Genomic DNA, 2,359 nt, shown 5'->3' on the forward strand with positions numbered 1-2,359 from the left:
GGTTTATGTGCTCTCTCTCTCTCTCGCTCTCTCTCTCAAAATAAATAAATAAGCATTTTTGAAAAAAGAGTTTGGGCTCTTGAGCTTTGGGCCTGGGCTTCAAATTTCTGTTCTTTTTAATTTTTTTTCTTTGTTTTTAATTTTTTTAATGTTTTTATTTATTTCTGAGAGAGAGAGAGACAGCGCAAGCTAGGGAGGGTCAGAGATAGAGGGAGACACAGAATCTGAAACAGGCTCCAGGCTCTGAGCTAGCTGTCAGCACAAAGCCCGACGTGGGGCTCAAACCCATGAACCGCGAGATCATGACCTGAGCCGAAGTTGGACACTTAACCAACTGAGCCACCCAGGTGTCCCCAAAGTTTGGTTCTTTTACTCCCTAGCTGTGAGGCCTTGGGTAACTGTCTTCTATTGACTGTGCCTGTTCCCTCATAGAAAGAATCATGATAATACCGGTGCCTAACTTAGAGAATGGATGTGAATGTTAAAGAGTCAATATTTGCAAAGGGCTCAAAACACTTCCTGGCACTTAGCACTATGGAAATGGAAATGTTATCTCGTGTTCTTATTATTTCTATTAAAGTTAAGTCCTTGACACAGTGCCTGGCACACAGTAAGTGCTTAATAACTATGACTTCATGTCATTAAAATATTGCCTGGAGTCTGCGCAGCCATTTTGTGAGACCTTTCCCACAAAAGAATTCATGGTTTCATTTTTCGCCTGATTTGGATGACATGGTAAGAGAAGGTGGGAGTCATTCATTGCCCCGTGGGTGGCCTGGCTGTAGTAGGACAGGAACCCAGCCCTGCGGTCTGGGACTCTGACCCTCATTCTCGTATTGTGTCATTCTGTGTGCCTAGGCCCGCTGCTGGAAGACTGGGACATAATCAGCCCCAAGGATGTCATTGGCTCTGACGTGCTGCTGGCTGAGAAACGGTCATCGCTGACGACAGCTGCCCTGCCCTTCACGCAGTCTATCCTCTCTCAGGTGGTTTCAGGGACCCCTATAACCAGCTGCAGCTGGTGCCCCAGACTCCGAGTGTGCTGTTTGGCACCTGCCTGGCTGACAGGTGGCCTTTCTCCCTCTTCCTTCACAGGTGGGCCGCACCTTGTCTAAGGTCCAACAAGTGCTGAGCTGGTCATATGGGGAAGATGTCAAGCCCTTCAAGCCACCCCTGAGCGATGCTGAGTTTCACACATACCTGAACCATGAGGGCCAGCTCTCTCGCCCTGAGGAGTTACGCCTGCGGATCTATCATGGTGGTGTTGAGCCCTCCCTGCGAAAGGTGAGCTGCCTCGGTCACTCATCAGATCCATCATTCCTGCCATCATGAACAGCTCATGAGACACACGCAGTCACCATACTGTCATCGGATGGCGTGGAGATGTTCCAGAGCAGCAAGCTCTCCTTCAGGAGGGCTAGAGGCAGAGGTGGGAAGGCAGACGTTTATGAAGGAAGACGAAGGCCCCAAGGCCGCAGGGTGGGTGGTATTGGATATACACCGGGGTGTGGTGACTCATTTGTAGAACCTCAGCCTTATCCCTTTTGTCCCTGGCCAGGTGGTATGGCGGTACCTGTTGAATGTGTACCCGGACGGGCTGACAGGCCGCGAGCGGATGGACTACATGAAACGCAAGAGTCGCGAGTATGAACAGCTCAAGAGTGAATGGGCACAGCGAGCGAGCCCTGAGGACTTGGAATTCATCCGCAGCACAGTCCTCAAGGATGTGCTGCGTACGGACCGGGCCCACCCCTACTATGCAGGGCCTGAGGATGGCCCACACCTGCGGGCACTGCACGACTTGCTCACCACCTATGCCGTTACCCACCCACAGGTGTCCTACTGCCAGGGCATGAGCGACCTTGCCTCACCCATCCTCGCCGTCATGGACCACGAAGGCCATGCCTTCGTCTGCTTTTGTGGCATCATGAAGCGCCTGGCCGCGAACTTCCATCCTGATGGCCGCGCCATGGCCACCAAGTTCGCCCACCTTAAGCTGCTGCTGCGTCATGCTGACCCTGACTTTTATCAGTATCTGCAAGAAGCTGGTGCTGATGACCTGTTCTTCTGTTACCGCTGGTTGTTGCTTGAACTTAAGCGTGAGTTCGCCTTTGACGACGCCCTCCGCATGCTTGAGGTCACCTGGAGTTCGCTGCCACCGGATCCTCCTGAACATGAGGTAGAGCTCGTCGGACCCCCCAGTCAAGTGGCAGACACTGGCTTCAGTGGCCACAGGGGGCGGCCCATGCGACAGAGGCACATGCTGAGGCCTGCTGGTGGGGGAAGCAGTGCTTTCGAAGATGCTGTTGACCACTTGGTCACGACCAGCCAGGGGCCCGGTGGCGGGGGGCGTCTCCTG

At 53.1% G+C, this 2,359-nt stretch overlaps 1 protein-coding gene across 1 annotated transcript in view; it reads left to right on the top strand.

Annotated features, from left to right (window-relative positions):
* TBC1D25 (TBC1 domain family member 25) overlaps positions 1 to 2,359 on the top strand; it is a 19,500-nt gene that overhangs the window by 16,188 nt on the left and 953 nt on the right. The window contains exons 4-6 of the mRNA XM_077752975.1: positions 859 to 986; positions 1,096 to 1,284; positions 1,559 to 2,355. Coding sequence (XP_077609101.1) covers positions 859 to 986; positions 1,096 to 1,284; positions 1,559 to 2,355 — 1,114 coding nt within the window. The remainder of the gene's footprint in view (positions 1 to 858; positions 987 to 1,095; positions 1,285 to 1,558; positions 2,356 to 2,359) is intronic.

The sequence above is a fragment of the Crocuta crocuta genome, unplaced genomic scaffold (assembly GCF_008692635.1).
Source record: "Crocuta crocuta isolate KB4526 unplaced genomic scaffold, BGI_CrCroc_1.0 scaffold943, whole genome shotgun sequence".
Lineage (NCBI taxonomy): Eukaryota > Metazoa > Chordata > Mammalia > Carnivora > Hyaenidae > Crocuta > Crocuta crocuta.